Raw genomic sequence first — 19,341 nt, 5'->3', positions numbered from 1 at the left:
GAATGTAAATTTTAGAAAAATGTCCATCCAAATTGATGCTCAGGAGGTGTTATCCTCAGCTGGATGGGAAACTTAGCTACAGAGAAGGGCGTTTCTTGAGTGGTCCAAATGGCTGAAGTTTTATTGTATTTAGAATTTTAGTTCTTAAACATCTCACCCACAGTTATTTTAAGATGCTCCTGTTATATGAAAATGCTTTTAAACACCTGCTGAACCTCGGACTAGTAAAGGAAATCTGGCGCTCATACGAGTGTAGGCTACTAAGAGAAATCACATCCCTCACGGAATAGCATCTCACCGCAACTGTCCTGCGTGAGCACTAAAATACCCAAATCAGAAAGAGGTCATCTGGGCAAATGTGAGGTTTCACAAGTATATTTTGAGGAGGAAAGAAAAAGTGCCCACACAAAGTTGATCATAATATTTAGAAAACCCCCTGATATTGTAACTAGAATTTAATATTATTTTGCTTAAGTAGTCACTGCTGCCAAACATTTGCATTCATCTTTTTAAAGGCAACGTTACACCTACTAGTTACCTAAGGAACCACAAGGCAGAGGCTTGCCGCACACTTTTCCACACGAAGGGACAGGATCCATGCACGTTTTCCGACCACTACTTCCAGGTTCTAGCAACTGGCTGAGAGGAGTTTGCCCACAGGGGCAACAGCGCACCAGCTGGGGGAGCCGTGGGCAGAGCTGGCAGGGCTGAGGGTGGCACACTTGAGAGCACGTATGGTTCCCACATTTCAAGTCCCTGTTAACAAAAGCAGACTATTACATAATTGTTGCACAAAACACAGCTTTATTCTAACTGAGAAAACCGTAAAACCTTACTTGCCACATATCTTTAAACAGCCAAAGTCCCCAAATCCATCAGACTTTCCTGCGTCTGTTCCACATAACACATCTCGGGAGGTGCTGCCACAGTAGCACACTTGAGGACACAATTTCAAAAACAAAAGATTAGTCATCTGTATGAGTTCTTAAAATATTCCAAACAATCTATAAGAAAACACAAAACGGTATTCATTAGTGTTGATCAGTCCTGAGGCAGAAATAAACGTGGCTTATGCAGCAGCTCTAAGGTCCACCTAAGAGCTTTACCATAGGAAGAAATTAAAAAGGCCTTGTTAGGCTCTGTCAGTTTCTCATGGTGGCTCTGCAGTCATCCTAAAATCAGCAGTAAGGTGAAGCAACCCTCTAAATTAAGAGACTACTCCCTGGTCCATAAGGCCATGGTTGAAAACCATGGATCGTGAGGCCCCCTGGGGTCCTCTGGAGACGGGGATAGAGGATACGCTGGTGGTAGTTGTGGAGGAGTTAATGACTGGATTCCCCCATCCTCACTCCAACCCAAGCAGCACAGATTTAATACTTTAAATACTGGGGTTCACATAAAATGCTTGGAAAAAGTCTATGGTGCTAAAACGAAATCCAAAAATTGACACAATATAAAATCCTTATTAATTTGTATTCTACTACTGCTGAATTTGAAGTAATCATGTTTGAGTATTCACACTGAGTAAAGAGTTTCAAATAACTTGAGACTTTTATTTACTAGAGAACCCAATCTAACATCTATAGATTTTCCTGTGGTTCAAGAAATAATGGGTTCCTTTATTTCTTGAGGTCAGCAATAAGTGTGTTCTGCTTAAGGAGTTATGTTTCTGACATATTAATATATAACAAAGTCTGAAAAGGATTAATTTTCATCAAGTTACATAATTTTTCTAAGTGCCACTTTATCAGTTTATAATGAAAATTTATCTCATTAAAATCAATCTATGCAAATATACCTGGCCCTACATAATAAATGAAGAATAGAAATTACACTGAAATTCTGCAGATCTAATGATGCTTTCCTTTTTTCTCAGTACAATTTAGATATCTACTTACACAGAAAATCAACATCAGAATAAATGCAACATTGTAAAAACGTGTCAAATCTTAAAATCACATATTTAGTAAGAAATAAAATAGAATGATTCTAATAAAACATTAGAAATAATGCTCATAAAATATTGTATTGAAGACCAAAAATTTTCACTGAGACATGGGAAGGGGGGGAAGCTTCAAATCAATGACGACATAACCAAGACTTTTGATTTTTAAAATATACATTTCATCTTCCAGTAAGTACATGTACAATTTCATTCCCTGTTGTAAAACTCATTCATTTATTCAATACTTATTAGATGAATTAATATAAATGCAGGAAACGCAATCAATATTTGTGGAATCAATGAACTGGTAAACAAACTCTGCAACTGGGAACTTCAGCAAGCAGGCTTTACTTTGCTAAGTTTCTGCTCGAATAGAACAGAGGCTTTTTTCAGAGGTATGAGCAGATAGCTGTGAATAAAAGAATCAAGGGTCAGGGGCCAGCCCCGTGGCTTGGCGGTTGGGTGCGTGCGCTCCGCTACTGGTGGCCCGGGTTCGGATCCCAGGCATGCACCGACGCACCGCTTCTCCGGCCATGCTGAGGCTGTGTCCCACATACAGCAACTAGAAGGATGTGCAACTATGACACACAACTATCTGCTGGGGCTTTGAGGAAAAAAAAGGAGGAGGATTGGTAATACATGTTAGCTCAAGCCGGTCTTCCTCAGCATAAAGGGGGGAATTGGCATGGATGTTAGCTCAGGGCTGATCTTCCTCACAAAAAAAAAAAAAAAAACAATCAAGGGTCAGAAAATCGTGACAGTAAAAACAAAATGGAACCCTTGATCAATTGGGAAATAATCTGAGTACATTAAAAAGCTCTGCTCTGCTTAGGCACAAGAGACAGAAATACAAGCTGGAGACAGAAGAATTGGGTGGAGTTACAGCTGGCTGAAGAGTATTAAGGAACCAAAGACAATCTGGAGGAGGGTCTCTGCTGCCAGCCTTAACCTGTTCAGCATTTTTATCAACACATGAATGAAGACCCAGAAGGAATGCTTATTAAATCTCTAGAAGAGGCTAAAAGAGATCCTAGGAGAACCACAGTTCAAGAAGATAAATAAACTATACTCATGGCCACAATAGTTTGCTAGCTGTTTAATGTGGATAAACGAAAAGTCTTCAACTGGGTTTGAAAAATCAACTACACAAAAACAGAAAGGAAGAGACTGGGATCCATACAAACTTGTACAAAAAGGACTTGGATGATTTAGCTGAGTAAAAGCCCAGTATGAATCAAGAGCTAAAAATGGTCCAGATCAAAGGGACTCTCCCACACCACAATCCATACTGATAAGACCAAACTACCAATATATACTTCTGCTTATCTCAAAACGGATCTGAGGCAGCAAGAGAACATAAATTAAAAGATGTGAAAAGAAAAGAAAAACAATGGTAGGGATATAGAATGAATCACAGCTAAAAAATAAAGACAAACATTGGGTCAGTTATACAGGATTTCTAAGATAAAAAGAGATCAATAGTCTTTGAGGAAAAATAACTATTCTTGGAACTAAGATCAGACAGGAATTTCTCCCAAGAGGACCCATAAAGAGAATATTGAATAATATACAGCACAGTTCCTTACATAAAATCCTTACACCACAAAACATTTCCTAGGGCTATTTCTTTTTTTTTTAAAAGATTTTATTTATTTATTTTTCCCCCTAAAGCCCCAGTAGACAGTTGTATGTCATAGCTGCACATCCTTCTAGTTGCTGTATGTGGGACGCGGCCTCAGCATGGCCGAAGAAGCGGTGCGTTGGTGCGCCCCCGGGATCCGAACCCGGGCCGCCAGCAGCGGAGCGCGCGCACTTAACCGCTAAGCCACGGGGCCGGCCCTCTATTCATTTTCTTAATGGTATCTTTTGACGAATAGAAATTTTTAAATTTGATAAAGTTCAATTTATCAATTTGTTTCTTTTATGGTTAGTATTTTTGTTGCTCTGTCCAAGAAATCTTTGCTTCACCTCAAAGCTATGAAAATATTCTCTTATAATTTCTTTTGGAAGTTTTACGTTTCTAGGTTTTACATTTAAGTCCATGATCCAGGTAGAATTAATTTTTATATAAGAAGTGAGATAGGGGTTGAGGTTCATTTTTCTCTCATACATACAAGTTTTTATAGCAACATTTGTAAAAAGCCTCTCCTTTTCTCATTGAATTAACTTAACATCTTCATTGAAAATCAACTGACTGTACTTATCTGGGTCTATTTCTGAACTCTATTCTCTTCCATTTATCTAGTCTCTCTTTACACCAATAACCACACTGTCATGATTACTGTAACTTTATAAGTCTTGACAGCAGGTAGTTTAAGTCTTTCAACTTCATTCTTTTTCAATATTATTTCGGCCTTTCTGTGTCCTTCCCAAGCAGTTACTTTTAAATATCATTGTAAAATCTACTGTCCACTGGGGCTGGCCCGGTGGCATAGCAGTTAAGTTTGTGCATTCTGCTTCGGCGGCCTGGGGTTCGCCAGTTCAGATCCTGGGTGCGGACCTACTCACCACTCATCAAGCCATGCTGAGGAAGCGTCCCATATAGAAGAAATAGAAGGACCTACAACTAGGATATACAACTATGTACGGGGGCTTTGGGGAGAGAAAAAAAAAAGAGGAAGATTGGCAACAAATGTTAGCTCAGGGCTAATCTTCCCTAAAAAAAAAAAAAGTCTACTGCCTACCACAATGAGGTATCACCTCATACCTGTCAGAATGGCTATTATTAAGAAGACAAGAAATAACAAGTGTTTGAGGGGATGTGGAGAAAAGGGAATCCTCATACACTGCTGATGGGAATGCAAATTGGTGCAGCCACTATGGAAAATAGTATGGAGATTTCTCAAAAAATTAAAAATAGAACTACCATACGATCTAGCTATTCCACTTCTGGGTATTCATCCAAAGAACATGAATCCACCAATTTGAAAAGATATCTGCACCCCTAAGTTCACTGCAGCATTATTCACAATAGCCAAGACTTGGAAACAACCTAAATGCCCATCAATGGATGAATGGATAAAGAAGACGTGGTATATATACACAATGGAATACTACTCAGTCATAAGAAACGATGAAATCTTGCCATTTGCGACAACATGGATGGACCTTGAAGGTATTATACTAAGCGAAATAAGACAGAGGGAGAAAGACAAATACTGTATGATTTCACTCATACATGAAAGATAAACAAACAAACAAACACAGCGATCCAGAGAACATGGATCTACCAGAGGGGAAGGTGGTGGTGGGGCGAAAGGGGTAAGGGACGCATTTGCACAGTGATGGAGAGCAACTAGACTTTTGGTGGTGAACACGATGCAGTCTATACAGAAGTCAAAATATAATGATGTACACCTGAAATTAATGTAATGTTATAAACCAATATTACCTCAATAAATATAAAAAATAAATAAACTCTACTGTCCAAATTCTATAGGACAATGACCTATACTGGTATTATGTAACTAAAATAATGAAAACCACCCAAGTATTGATATCTCTCCAGTTCTTTCTATCCAAGTTACCAGAGATAAGAGAGTCATCATGACTGCAGGTTTGAGATGAATCCACGTCATCACGACAACCATAAATAAGGTTCCAGGAAAGCACACAACCATTGCTGGCTGGCGTGCTCACCACTTACCCTGGTTCAGTACGATCCGGCAAGGCTGGCACGGACCCCCATGGCACAGCTCAGCACAGTGGTGCTGACCACAGTTCAAAACATTCTCACATGGGTTAGAACAGTGGATGGAGATGGCCTGACCACAGCGAACTGTGTGCCTGTAAAGATGGTAGATGTAAAGATAGCATTAGTCTAATGTTGGACACTCCATTCCTGTGTGACAGCTAAACTAACACTGAAGCCCAAACCCTCCCCCAAAACCTACTAAACCTTTCTCTTCGCCCCATTCCCCCCACTTTTTCTGTTTCCCTCCTTCATCCTTATTTCCTCGATTACTCTCCCCTCCTCCACTCTTTCTTCTTTTTCCTCTTTTGCTTTCCTTATCTCCCGTGCTGCCCTTCTCTCTCCCCTATTTTCTGACGAGTGAGGAACTGAAGGCCATTCCTAAGTATGTGCTGCGTGTGATTTCTTCTCCAAGTTCTCAGGAGGCAGCACACAGGAGGTGAAGAGCCTGGAGCTCACCCGTATCTTACCTACGGGGGTGGGGAGGGTGGGGAGGTATAGTTATAACGTATATTCTCAGAATTGAAGTACAACGGCATTCTCCCAGGACGTGGTACTCGGGCACTTTATGCAGCTGCAATATTTAATAACATACTACATGTGACTTTGATTCAGGATCCGGAAATCACGCTGGCTTTGATCTAATAAAAATCCTGATTTTGCTGACTTATCAGTTAGAGAAGGATATGAGGCCAGTGCTTCTAGACAACTGTCTTCAGGTCTCCCTCCAGGGTAAAGGTTTAGAGCTCGAAGTTACTCTCCCCCAAGGAGAGTTTTATTCCATCCCCTACTCCCAGGTCAACTACATATTTTGTTTTAAAAGGCACTGTTATATTCATAGATGATCAGTTTCCACTGCTCAGCATCATAGCTAACATCAATCCACTGAGGAAGACTCTATTATTTCTACTTTATGATAAGAAAAATGAGACTCAGCGAGACCAAGCAACCTGCCCAGGTTAACAACTAGTTAGTGGCAGAGCCCAGATCTGACCTGGTCTTTCAGACCCAAAGCCCTTGACTGCACTGCTACCCTTCTAAGTTCAGTAAATATTAAACAAATGCATATCACTGAAAATCTGCATGATCCCATCTCATCTTGTGGTTCAGAAATCATTTTATGCTCTTAGTGAGCCTCAGAGGCACCCTGTAGCTTTCAGTGATCCTTGTACTGATGGTGCAGGACAACTTGTGTTGTAATGGAAAGAGAGTGAACTCTGGGGTCACTTATTCCTTCATTCAACAATGTTCACTTAAAACCTCCTAGACTCCAAATACTGTGCTGGGCACAGGTACATGGTCCCTGGATACCTCCTGGACCTTAACAGGCCTGGGTTCAATTCCTGGGTCTTTCACCCACTAGAGAGGTTAAGAAAAAAGTCCCCACCACCTTGGCATTTCAACTGAAATGGGTAATCTCACTATGCATATAACTTCTTAATCACTTAGAAGACTGCAAAAGATCAAGGCAGCACAGGAAAACTACTATTTACAGAAAAGTACTATTTACAGCTACCACTTATTTATTAATAGTAGTAAATAAGTACTATTTACACCTACTTCCTAATATTTTATTTTAGACATTCACACACAAATCATCAATACGGAAACTGAAGTTTTCTTTAGAGTGCCATTCTAACTTTACCTGGTCCGTCCACATTCACATGCTTTAGTCATAAAGGCAGGGCAGGGTGGGCAAGGTCCGGGATGGCAGAGACTGCAAAAGAAAGGCCTCGATGAATAACTCATACTCACGTGTCTAAACCTCAACAAAGCTGCCCCAACTGGGTCCCACTGTGACTACGGCAATAAAGAAACCTACTATGAAATATTTTAGTATTTACCTAAAGTTGATTAAACTATTTAAAGATACTAACAATGTTTTTACATAGAAAGAATCGACAGCATTATCATCTTAGAATATTTAATGAGAAAAGTAAAGCCCAAGTCAAAATACTGGCTTTATTTGGGTCTGACAGTCAAAGATGACATTTCCAAATGTGGTCTTGGTTCACTCAGTGCAGTGCGCAGGGATGAAAACAGCTTGCCATTCACCTGAATGGCAGGATGGTCAATGGAGTCCTTTAGATCAGAACCTGAGCAAAGTAACAGAGCTCAAATCTTCTAGGTCCATGAGAATATAGACATTTTCTCATCAGCTAGCGAGGTAATAACCAGGCGACGGGCTAACAACAGGAACAGTGAAAGGAATGCTGATGTGAGGGCAGGCCCGCTGGTAAGTAACACAGGCAGAGAACAAAGCGGAAGGACACGTGGAAAGAGCTGGGCTTGGCGATGTGCTAGAGGTCAGAATCAGACCTCTGAACAGAACGCTTTTTACAGGGGCTATGATATAAAGAGATCAAAGTACAAAACTACAAAATGGAATTACATACTCAAATAAATACTGCCCTCTTCAAGGCAGACACCCTGGTAAATTACACACCTGTTCAGAAATACTTAAAATACTTTGGGACCTTCTATGACAACTTTTTTTGGTGGGGAGGCATTCTAAGCAATGGCAGATCACAATCCTTTGGGAATGAAACACTAATCAGAGCCAAGTCTGATTAATCATTACCTACAAATCAAATAGGTAATAAAATTTGGTATAAAAACCACATATGCCTATAAAGTGGTCCGGCTGGATTTTTTATGTGACTCCTAAATCAGCTGTGATAATTCTTACATGAGCTTTATACACTGAAAACAATCCAGGAACAAGTGCCTAGTCTTCTAAGGTCCCCCACTCTGACAGACAGAATCCAAAGGAGACATAAGTTTAAGAACGTTTCTTTAAAGGTGAGCATCATTATTCAGTAGTTACATTTCACATGCTATGCCTCAACCCTTTCAGCTGAAACTATTTTCATGGCTGCACATTTAAATAACTTTAGACTGCTAGATAAACTGCTGGTCAGGCGTGGATAATTCCAGGTTATTTCAAATATCCCCAAGGCCTGGGCTTAATCTCTGGTTTTCACAACCTTTAGAGCAGTGGTTTGCAACACTGGCTGCATATTAGAATTACCTGAGAAGCTTTTAAAACTACAGATGCTCAGACCCACCCCAGAGATGCTGACTCACCTGCTGTGAGGTGGAGACTGAGCGCTGGTGTTTTACAGTGCTCCCTCAATGATTCTAACGTGTGGCCAGGGTTGAGAACGACTGCTCTAGAGTATCCTATCATCTATGAGAACAAGCCAAAATAGAAGGACAGAGGTGCCAACTGTGGCTTTGGAGCCCTGATAAGTATAACCGAGGGAAAGCCAAAGTTTTCTTTTGAAAGGAAGGTGCTATCGGGTATGGAGTTCAGCAATCTCAGGGTCCTGATAGGAGTAAAAGGACGGCTCCCAAGTCAAGAGGACGATTTCCAGAGCCACGGAGGAGCATGTTTTAGGGCTTCTCTCCTTCAGACACGGTGTGGACCTTCTGATCTGCATGCTATTTGATGTTCTCTGGTAGGCATGACAGGGGCCCATTTCTGCCGAAGGCTTCAGAAAGACAGCTGAAGCAGAGGGTTAATTTCTTGTTACTGAATTAACTTAAAATGTCAACTCAGAGGGAAGGAATAGCTTAAATAGAGGAGCCCCTGGGTTCTGAGGCAGGACCTATGGAAGCAGTCAAAGAACGCAGAGAGGCTGACTGCCAGCAGATGGCAAGCCATGCTGCTCAGCCAGTCTGGCCAGCTCTCCCCCCTGACCAGCCCCCAGCACCACCCCCACGCCTCGATCGCAGGCCTCGTCCAGCATTTACCCCGCTCCACACAGCACAAGCACTGAGATAACACTCTGATGTCTGTTTTACTCTAGGTTTGGGTCATAAAAGCAAGAGTTACCATTTTTTGACCGCTTACCATATGCCAGGCTATGTACCAAGCCTCTTAGGTGCGTTAATTTATTTAATATTTATAAAACTCTGTAAGTATTGCTGCTTATATCATTATTATCTAACAGGTGCAGAAACTGAGGCTCAGAGAAGTTAAGTAACTTATCCCACGTCACACAACTGTTAAGTGACCCAAACTCAGGAATTAAACCTTTGTCTGAGGTCAAAGTCTGTAGAGATTTATTTGTAACTGACCAACTGTTTATTATTTTGCATTTCTCTTATGATTTAGAAGCTGACTGGATACATTCTAATGCTGGCTACTTGTTGTAGGGAAGGGAGTCACAATCCAGAAATATTGCTCAACAGGGCCCTACACGATTGCCTTTCCCCAGACAGAAGTCTGTCCCTATACACTCTCTTGGACCTGGATGTTGCTGGGAAACTCTTCGTCTGAGAAGCCAGCAGTGTAATACAGTGAGAGGAGCACTGGCTTTGGAAATCCCAGCTCTATCATGTCCTAGCTCTGTGACCTTAGGCAAGATGCTTGGCCTTTTTGAGCCTCATCTGTAAAATGGAGATAGCTATCTATACATCACTGGGCTGTTGTAAGGATTCAATGAGCTAACTTTTGCAGAGCACCTGGCACAGGGTAAGTGCTCAGTAAAGGATACCATATTGCCTTTCACCTCGTCCTGTGACATGAGAGATATGTGTACTCAGAGCCATGAGCAAAGTGTGTCCACCAGGAATCCCCAGGGGTCTAGCATTCCAACTTACAGGTTACAGGAATGTGGGCAGTCCTGGCCAGGCTGTTTCCTTCTACAAACCTCACCACAACTATGTGGAATTTCATTTCTGCTCCATTCAGGATTCTTTACCTTGCCTAAAACATCAGATCAGAGAGTCAATGGTACAAACTTCAACTGCATCGCAGACTTTAATGAAATAACATATAGAGCTAGACAGCATGAAACATCAGTGTGGTTTTCATTAGTTCAACGAATACATTATTCCACACCCTAAAATAAAAAGTTAAATGTAATGCTTCATCAAAAGCTTCACTGAGTATGATAAATCTTAAATTCTGGATTACCCGGAAAAGATAAATAAAAAGTCATTTTTACTTATGAAAATGCCACTTTGACTGATGTACACATTTAATCTAAGATTAAAAAAACCCTACAAGATAAGCCTTCTGTAAATGGGCCCTCGAATTGATATGGGAATCAGAAAGAAGGAACAACGGAAGAGAGCAAGGGGGGAAGAAGGAGTGAGAGACAGAAAGGACCTAAGTCCCCTGTAATAGGAACTCTATTCTAAGCTATAAAGGAGGCATAAAAGGGCTATAATTTTACAATCAATGTCACTCTGCAGATCTGTAGTAAGCATCTTCCATGAATTCAGCACAGAGGCAGGAAGAAGAACACTGAGGCACAGGACTCCTTGCCCTGAGGAATTCATCAATTAACACCCTAAATGACAGCCTGTCCCCAGCGCTTGGCCTCTGCTTATCTCTCTAGCCTGTCTCCTTCAGAAATCTCACTCATGAGGTGAGATTCAATACACCTAAGGGCCTAAGATTCCCAAATCCACATTTTCTGCCCCACCCTGAATCCTCAGTTTCAGTCCTATGTCCAACTGCCTGAAGAACATCTGTGTTCAGGGTTTCACAGTCACCTCCAACTACCCACATCTATAGCGAAAGTCAGCATCTTCCCTCTTAACCAATACAATGCCCTGGTTTTCTCCTACCGTCTTTCAATGGCTCCACCTCTTTTCTCCGTCTCTAAATGATGGTTTTTCTCTTTCCGCAGGGTTCTGCATTAGATCGTTTTTCGCCCCTTACTCTCTTGCCCACTAGTGTCTCATTTACTACTCTCAACTGCAAATATCATCCCCGAGACCTGATCCTTCCTCCATTGTTCCTAAGTCCCCGTAGGACATCTCTCACTGGATGTCTTACTCATCTTCCAACTCAACATTTCTAAACTAAACTCACTGTTCCCACCAAACCCGGTTCTCTTGACCTGCCCTCTCTGTCCTTGGTGTCACCACTTCCAACAGCACGAAACTTTGGAGCCACATTTGGATTCTTTCCTTTCCCACTGCTGTTAATTCCTACCTACCTTTGAGATCTTGTACCTCTTCCTTTCTGTCCCACTCTAACATCCATTACAGACCTTTATTATTCTTCACCTGGGTTGTTACAAGTCCCCAAACTGTTTAGGCCCCCAAATATTCTACTGACTGCCTCCAGACTAAACTTCATAAAGAATCACACTGATGCCCTCAGTGGCTTCCTACAGCTGCCAAATATAGTCCCAAGGTCTAGGCCTGGCAACAAGAAGTCTGCCCTGCCTTTCCAATCATTTCTCTCTCCTCCACCTTCACAGATCCTGGGCTCCACCATCAGAGGATTCCCTCTTCCCCCAACAGATCCTAAGCTTTCTTTGTTTTAAACTTCTGCTTATGCTATTCTCTTCAACAAATCTTTCCTCCTACCAAGATTTTACTAGTTTTCAAGCCCAGTTCAATTCTACCTCCTTTATGAAGGCTTCCCTTGATCATCAAGCCAGCAGTCATAACTTCACCCCAAATATCTCCCACAGCATTTGGTACCTCTACTAGAACAACAAGCTAATTGTGCCTTAACTCTAAGAGTGTAAGCTCTGGAAAGTCAATAAATAGTCTAATTCCCCTCTGTTTCTTCATGGTGCCAGGTACATCAATAAGTTCTCAATAAAATATATTAAATTAATGGTCTCCTGGAAGAGTAGAGTGGGGCAAAGTCATCAGGTAGAATAAGGTCATTATTCACATTCTCATACCATTTTACCTTACTCAGATCATCTTAAGCTTTACCCCATATTCTTATACCTTCTTAGGGTCTCATATCTAATTTGTCAGTGAAGGTTTAATAAGAATTTTAATTCTATAGTGGTACTTGATATTTAAAAATCATTTAAAATGGGGTAACCAAGCCTTGGTATCAGTCCTATTTGTCCAATTCTCCATTGACCTCTTGCTTCCAGTTTCATGCTGCCATGCCCGTAGTACATTCAAGAATATTCATTTCTTCAACTAATACTAATTTAGTATCTATTAAGGCTCAGATTTTGGCAATAAAACATATAAGACCAGCAGATTCTGAATAAAAGTGTCACCAACGTGGCAGAGGGAATAAGAAAGGGAAGCTCCTTTGGAAGAGGACACCTGGGGTTAGGTCTTGAATAATACAGTGGATGAAGACTTAAAGGGAAGAAGGGCAAGAACACTTTAGACAGCTGAATTCACCAGGAGATTCAGTCTAGAAGTTAAAGAGCTGATGGTCAATGACCGACTCTTGGTAAAAGCTGCTAGTTAAGTAACAGGAGAGGAGAAACATGAGCAAATTAGTTAGAAAAGTAAGGAAAGCACGAAGAAAGAAGCAGGAAGAGCTAGTCACTTCAAGAAGAAAATGGGCAAAAGCATCAAGGGCTGTTATGTTGCCAAAAAAGGTTAGGAACTTACAAAATCAGCCCTGGATTTAGTCAGGAAGGGGTCACTGATGATCTCTGAACACAGTTTTAGTCAGGTTATGAGGACAGAAGCAAAAATGCAACGGTTCAAGGAGGGAGACAGATAGTTAAGAAATAAAATCTGAAAAATCAACCATCAGATGGTGAAGGTTAGCCATTAAAAGACAGGCAGGAGAGGGCTGGCCTGGTGGCGAAGTGGTTAAATTTGCGCACCCTACTTCGGGGGCCCGGGGTTCGCAGGTTCGGATCCCGGGCGTGGACTGGCGCACCGCTTGTCAGGCCAGGCTGTGGCGACGGCCCATATAAAGTACAGGAAGATGTGCACGGATGTTAGCCCAGGGCCAATCCTCCTCAGCAAAAAGGGGAGGACTGGCATCGGATGTTAGCTCAGGGCTAATCTTCCTCAAACATACTCAAAAAAAAGACAGGCAGGCAGGGAGGAAAAAAAAGAGACATGCAGGAAATAGACTAGCAGCAGGAATGAGCATCTGGATCACAGAAAGTTTTTTTCCTAACACATAGAGGAACCAAGCTATTGAAAAACAGGAAGTATTCCATAAAGAGGGCAGGCACAAGGATAGAGTTTGTAATGCTGGTTTATAGAAAATATCTTGTTATTGTAAAGACCAATGACTGATTTCTTGGATTAAAATAAAGTACCCTTCAACACTACTCCTTACTCATGCTGCTCAAATCTAGAATATCAAAGCTGCTGGTTAGGGGTGAGAAGAAGCCCATGTCCATACCCGTCTCTGCCATCTGGTCAGCTCTATTCTAAAGCTAAGACCAAGGACATCAGCACCACAGCTCAGAAGCAGCATGAGCCTGGTGGGCGTGATGGGAAGGCCCACCTCCAGAACAGCCTGCCAAGAGCACAAAGGCCTAGCTGTGTGATGGACCACGTGCGTATGATGTTTTGCAGAGCCCTGTAGCTTTGAGGTCTCATCAGTAACTTCTGAAACATGCCCAGCACACCACCTCTCCTGGGCTGGGAACTGAGGTACAATGCACCAAGTGCAACAGACTCCAGGGTATGCAAAAAAGCTCACCACAGAAACAGGTGTAGGTATTAGGAACATGTGCGGAAACATTCTGACAGGCAGGGCACCTCCAACCACTCTGGCCATCTGTCAAGAAAAATGAGAGGAAACCAAAATAATTTCCTTACAAAAGCACATGTAATTTTTAAAAATTTAAATCTATATAGGAAGCCATAATATTGAAACAGTGGTAGCAATGCCCATGTTAAGGAAATCAGACATTTAAGAAACAAATTCACAATACTGAATGCTTTGCTTACATACTGCATTTGGGCTTAAATACTGCATAAGGACTTTAGATATGGTGAATCAAGAGGGTATCCATTTTGTTCTATTTTATTCGAGATATAATTGATATATAACATTGTGTAAGTTTAAGGTGTATAACATGTTAATTTGATACATTTATATATTACAATATGATTACCACCATAGTGTTAGCTAACACCTTCACCACTTCATATAATTACCATTTCATTTTGTGGTGAGAATGTTCTATTATTTCTAATACCAAAGTAAACGTTATCTGAATCTTGGCTTGAAAAAAAAAAGTAGGATAAAATATTTGAGTACATGCAGGAAAATCCAGATGTCTTAAATTAGAAGAACCACAGTTCAGAAAATGTATTATTAACAACACTTGCATTATCCATAAACACTAGCATACTTTGAGACAAGCCCATAAAATACTACGGAGAATATCTGCCAAAGGCAAAGCAACTCCAACATCCTAAGGCCAAATTAAACAACTGCTTTCTAAAAATTTTCTAAAGCAAATTACACAAGAAATGTTTTTTATAGTTGCTCCTTGGATAAAAGCTACCATTTTCTGTAAAAGTGACTGATTTTGTTGTACCCTAAATTTATTTTAATATTGTTATATTTAGTTGGTTTATTTGAGATTTGCAGCTTAATAATGGTCATCTGAAACATGTGATCAAGGCAACATACCCTCCCTGCAGATGAAATATTCAAGAGGAATCAAACAGTATTTCTAAAGCTAAGTTTAAAACCTGCACATATCAAAGGGGTGAGAATAACTACTTAGAGGAGGGAAACGACTGACCTGCTTGAGATGCCGGAGACCTCGCCCACTTCTTTATGCAGTTCAGATGAAACACATGATAGCAGCTCTGACAATTCCACACCGGCGCAGCGACGCGAACCAGTTCACAGCACACCATGCACTCATATTTTTCTGTAGTTAGCTGTTCAGTTAGAGAACCTGTTTAAAAAAATAAAACAGATAAACTCAAACACAGAAAAACATTCCTTACTTGACTCAACCAAGGACCACCAAGGCATTTGAGAGAAGAATTCAAACATAGAGGTTTTAAGAGATGTCTCATTCTGAGTAAGGCGGTTGTTCAGAGTTTGAGGCCAAGAAGGGGCAGGAATATGCTGGGGAGAGGACTTGTGAAGTAGACATTCAGGTGGGGATTCCCACAATTGAGGAAACATTCCCAAGAAACTGCCCAGGAACCGACCAGAGTAGCCAAATGCCCCTCATAACACAGGCTGAGGATCAACAAGAGCAACGCACAGAAGCGCCTTACCTTGCCCTCTCTGAATCTATCAGATCCACGGATTCAGGCTAGGGAAGGGCCATGAAGCTGCAGAGGTCAGCTGCAAGAAACCTAAGCCTGGACAGGTTCCAACAACCCATGGTGGGGAGATGGTTCTAGCAGTTTCCTTGAAAGTCTTCAGTGGAGTCACTCAACAAAGATATGCTTGGGGCCTACCACAACACCCATGGTAGGATTATACACTGACAGAGACACAGCCCCTGGCTCCAGAAGCTCAGCATCGTGCAAGAGACCAGTATAGAGCATCATAAGAATCCTCTCAGATTTGTTCCTGGATACCTTCACCTGTTTCCAGACTTTTCCTCAAACACAATCTTAGCAGTCTTTCTAGATCCCAAGTATAGCCAGGTGCTCTCAGAGCTGAGGATATATATACATATTTTTTGAGTCCACACTTTTTAGCATTTATTTAACAAGATTATTTTATTTGTTTTCAGGTCCAAACAGGTTATAAGAATAAAATAACTAACCCCAAATACACCATGCCAAGTGCTGTGCTAAAGCACTTTATATATATTCTCTAATTCTCTTAAGAAGGCTGTAATACAGGTGCCATTTTATAATGAAGAAACTGAGGCTCAAAGTGGTTAACTCACTTACCCAAAGTCACATAGCTAGAAATTAAAAAGTCAAAATTCAAACTCATTGCTATCTGACTCAAAAGCTCACAGTTTAATTATTCCATAATATTAGCTCTCCCAAGATCACTTTCTGTTTGTCCAATTTAATGTCAAAAGAAATAAGGAACACTCCCTGAGACTGTGGGCTCTGTGGGGCAGGGCCAGGCCTCATGTGCCTTGCCCACTGTAGTATTCCCAGTGCCTGGCATAGACCAGGTGCTCAATAAAGACTTACTGAACGAATGGATGGATGAAGGAACAAATGAGTATCATCTAGTCTGTTCCAGAACCTCTCTCCCTGGAAAGTTTCAGGTTCAGTAAAGTTTCTACAACAGCTCTTTCCCTCTGGGGAAAGCCTGGGATAAAGATATTTTGCGTACCTGATTAAAGGAAATCTACCTGCTTTAGATAACAGATGAACACATCATAAAACTGAATTCTATTATAAAAACTGAGGAACCAGACTTAGATTCTTTCTTAAAAGTAGGGATACCCTACCCTGCAGAGGTTAACATCTCCAATAACAAAGTTAATTATATTTCCTACCAGTTAGCATGTTACATGTGGAAGATTCTGAAGGGTTAAGTTAGGTAAGAGAGAGCTCATTAGAGAGCAAGATTAAGTTTGAGCCATCTATATACAAGAGGCTGACTGGAGCAGAAGAACAGTCTGTGAGAATTATACTTGGGGTGTATTTTATAGAAAATGTCTATTGACCATCCCAGAACAGAACTGAGTTAGAAGGACAGGACACAGAAAAGTAAGTGAAGTCTGGAACACAATGAGAACACTACAATCGACATTCCAATTTTAACCCCAAAGACTGTCTTTTTATTTTTCAGTTTCTCTTATTCATTAAGTGTATGGCTAGTTAATAAATAATTATTATTTTCTATGTGAGGCTTCTAAATCCACTCACAGTGAAATGTGACCATTAGGATGAACATACATATAGTGATGTGATGACAGCTGCCAACTTTGAATGACCCACAAATTGCTTGAAGGACACAAGTAGGTACAGTCAAGGAGAACAAGGAGGACCAGAAGTGTTTGGGATCAAAGGAGTCAAGGAAGTTACATTCCAAAAAGACTCCCTCTTTTGTCAAACTCAGAGGGAAGTCCGGGATAATAAAGGCTGAAATACATCTGTCCACTGGATGTGGCAAATAGGAAGCCATTCGTGACCTTACCAGTAGCTCTCTGAGTCAAGTGGTGATGATGGCAGAAGAGAGAAAAGTGAATCAAAACAGAGGAAAAGCTGGGGGACGTGTGATGGGGGCACAGGCACCAGAGCCTGCCAAGACACGCTGAAGAAGGTGTGGTATAAGACCCAGTGCCAGGAGACCATCCGTGTGACCAAGCCCTGGACCCTCAAGATCAAAGCCAAGGCCAAAGCCAAGAAAGGGAAGGAAAAGGACTAGAAGCCAGGCCTGGATGCCATGGAGTCCCCGGCTTTACTCGGGGCATGCCCTCCCACCCTCCCTCCCACAGGCGCAGGAAATTACTTCCGAGTGCCTCGGTCTACTCATTAGGTTATCAACCACGCCCTGCTTCTTCCTTTCACTCCCCCACCCCCACCCCCATGCTCAAAGTAGGAAGGACAAGGGATTCCGGGAAGCTTGAGCCTCCTCCCAAAGGGATTTGATTCCCTGTACCCTCTTTTGTTCTTCCCACAATGATGCCATTACTAAGAAACAAATAAACTGTCTTTTTTTCCCAGTAAAACTTTTCTTTTAATATAAAAACAAATAAAGAAAAGGAAACAGAGTGGATGACTCTTGATTAGACTGGAATGGAAGGAAAGGAAACACACTGAAGTCCACGTCACAAGGGAAGTTGCTCTGTTGGAGGGTAGGACCGATTTGGGAAGATCTTTATTCAGGCTGAAACTTGGAATAGATGTGAAAAAGCTGATGGAAGGAAATAAAGGAGATCTCAGAATGAAAGAAAAGGAAGGATGGGCACAGATGTCTCTGAGTTTGTATAAAGGGAGCAAAAAGTTGAGAAAATTATGGCTGATATCTTCCCTTTCTTAGTGAAGTGGGAGGTAATGAGGTCTGCTGAGACTGAGCGATATGAATGTTAAGGTCTGAATAAGCACAGAAAAGGTTTGGAGTGTCTTAGATGAAAATGAGAAGGACTGAGGTTGGAGACCACTATTCAAAAGATTTACTGAGACCTTACTGTGTGCCTTACTGTGACATTGTCTAGACACTAAGGATATACAGTGAACAAACAGACGAAACCCTCCGCCCTGATGAAGCTTATTATCTAGGGGGGGAAGGTAGACAATAAACAAATAAATAATGAAAACATGTAGCATCAGATAGTGCTATGGAGACAGATATGGAGAAATAAACCAGGACAAGAGATTAGGGAATGTTGGCAGTGGGAGAAAAATTGTAGCTTTACACAGGGAGATAAGGAAGTCTCTCTGAGAAGGTGAATGAACTGCAGCAGCACCAAATCTGTACTATGATGCGATTCCCTGGAGTAGAAAAGGTAGACTGCAGCATCAATCCAGGGCTGGGACTCTGCCAATGGCTTGGCAAAAGGATAATACTTCAGATGACCTACCATAAGACCCAGCCTAAAGAGGAATGAAGGTGGGCAGGAGGCCCACCAGTAGTGGGCCACTAGTGGCTTCCACCCAAAGCCAGTAGTGGGTGGAAGAGACTGAGAGCCAGAAGGACAAGAGGTTACGGTCAGAAAGTGGAACCCAAGACTTTAAGATTTCAGAGATGAGGCATCCCCAGGGTATTTCCCTGGTAGTGGGTTTGAAGGGGGAATGAACGTGAAGGTCACTGTGGTTGAGAAGATCAAAGAACCTAAGGATGGCACAACCCATATGATCACCCAGAAGAACACCGGGATTTAAGGTAAATCAGTAGTTCTCAAACTTGAGCATGCATTAGAATCACCTGGAGGTTTGTTAAAAGATAAGATTGCTGGGCTCCACTCCAAGAATTTGTTTAGTAAGTCTGATGTGAGGCCCAGGAATATGCATTTCTAACAAGTTACCAGGTGTTGCTGACGGCTACTGGTCTGGGACTACACTTGGAGAACCACTGGGGCAGAGGAAAGATATAGGCTAGGTGCATTAATAAATG

The 19,341-nt window shown here is 41.6% G+C and overlaps 1 protein-coding gene across 2 annotated transcripts in view; it reads right to left on the bottom strand.

Moving 5' to 3' along the window:
- Positions 1-19,341, bottom strand: part of NFX1 (nuclear transcription factor, X-box binding 1) — a 63,982-nt gene that overhangs the window by 35,658 nt on the left and 8,983 nt on the right. For both annotated transcript variants that reach the window (XM_058565963.1, XM_058565964.1), the window contains exons 3-9: positions 15,092-15,250; positions 14,035-14,112; positions 10,245-10,350; positions 7,282-7,353; positions 5,592-5,731; positions 837-936; positions 539-756 (exon numbers count right to left, since the gene is read on the bottom strand). In XM_058565963.1, the coding sequence (XP_058421946.1) occupies positions 539-756; positions 837-936; positions 5,592-5,731; positions 7,282-7,353; positions 10,245-10,350; positions 14,035-14,112; positions 15,092-15,250 (873 nt within the window). The remainder of the gene's footprint in view (positions 1-538; positions 757-836; positions 937-5,591; positions 5,732-7,281; positions 7,354-10,244; positions 10,351-14,034; positions 14,113-15,091; positions 15,251-19,341) is intronic.

Source organism: Diceros bicornis, chromosome 22 (assembly GCF_020826845.1).
Source record: "Diceros bicornis minor isolate mBicDic1 chromosome 22, mDicBic1.mat.cur, whole genome shotgun sequence".
Lineage (NCBI taxonomy): Eukaryota > Metazoa > Chordata > Mammalia > Perissodactyla > Rhinocerotidae > Diceros > Diceros bicornis.
Note: the sequence above shows the minus strand (reverse complement) of the source record. Positions and strands in the feature narration are given on the sequence as shown.